The following is a 378-nucleotide window of genomic DNA, read 5'->3' as shown; positions in this document are numbered from 1 at the left end:
GGTAGACGAAGCCGAAGCCGCGCTTCTTGCCGCTCTGCTTGTCGGCGATGATCTCGGCCTTCTCCACGGGGCCGAACTGGCTGAAGTGCTGCACCAGGTCCCCCTCGCCCACGTCCCCCTTGAGGCCGCCCACGAAGAGCTTCTTCACCTTGGCGTGGGCACCGGGCTTGGCCGAGTCCTCCCGCGACACGGCGCGCTTCAGCTCCACCGCGTTGCCATCCACGGCGTGGGGGGAGGCGGCCATGGCGGCATCGGCCTCCTCCACGGCCGAGTAGGTGACGAAGCCGAAGCAGCGCGAGCGCTTGGTCTGCGGGTTGAGCACCACCACGCAGTCGGTGAGGGTGCCGTAGGCCGCGAAGTGCTCCCGCAGCCCGGCCT

At 69.6% G+C, this 378-nt stretch overlaps 1 protein-coding gene across 1 annotated transcript in view; it reads right to left on the bottom strand.

Moving 5' to 3' along the window:
- HNRNPA0 (heterogeneous nuclear ribonucleoprotein A0) overlaps positions 1–373 on the bottom strand; it is a gene marked incomplete at its 5' end in the record, with an annotated part of 1,950 nt that extends 1,577 nt beyond the window's left edge. The window contains one exon of the mRNA XM_025207863.1: positions 8–373. Coding sequence (XP_025063648.1) covers positions 8–373 — 366 coding nt within the window. The remainder of the gene's footprint in view (positions 1–7) is intronic.
- Between the last annotated feature and the right edge of the window lie 5 nt (positions 374–378).

This window comes from Alligator sinensis, unplaced genomic scaffold (genome assembly GCF_000455745.1).
Source record: "Alligator sinensis unplaced genomic scaffold, ASM45574v1 scaffold741_1, whole genome shotgun sequence".
Lineage (NCBI taxonomy): Eukaryota > Metazoa > Chordata > Crocodylia > Alligatoridae > Alligator > Alligator sinensis.
Note: the sequence above shows the minus strand (reverse complement) of the source record. Positions and strands in the feature narration are given on the sequence as shown.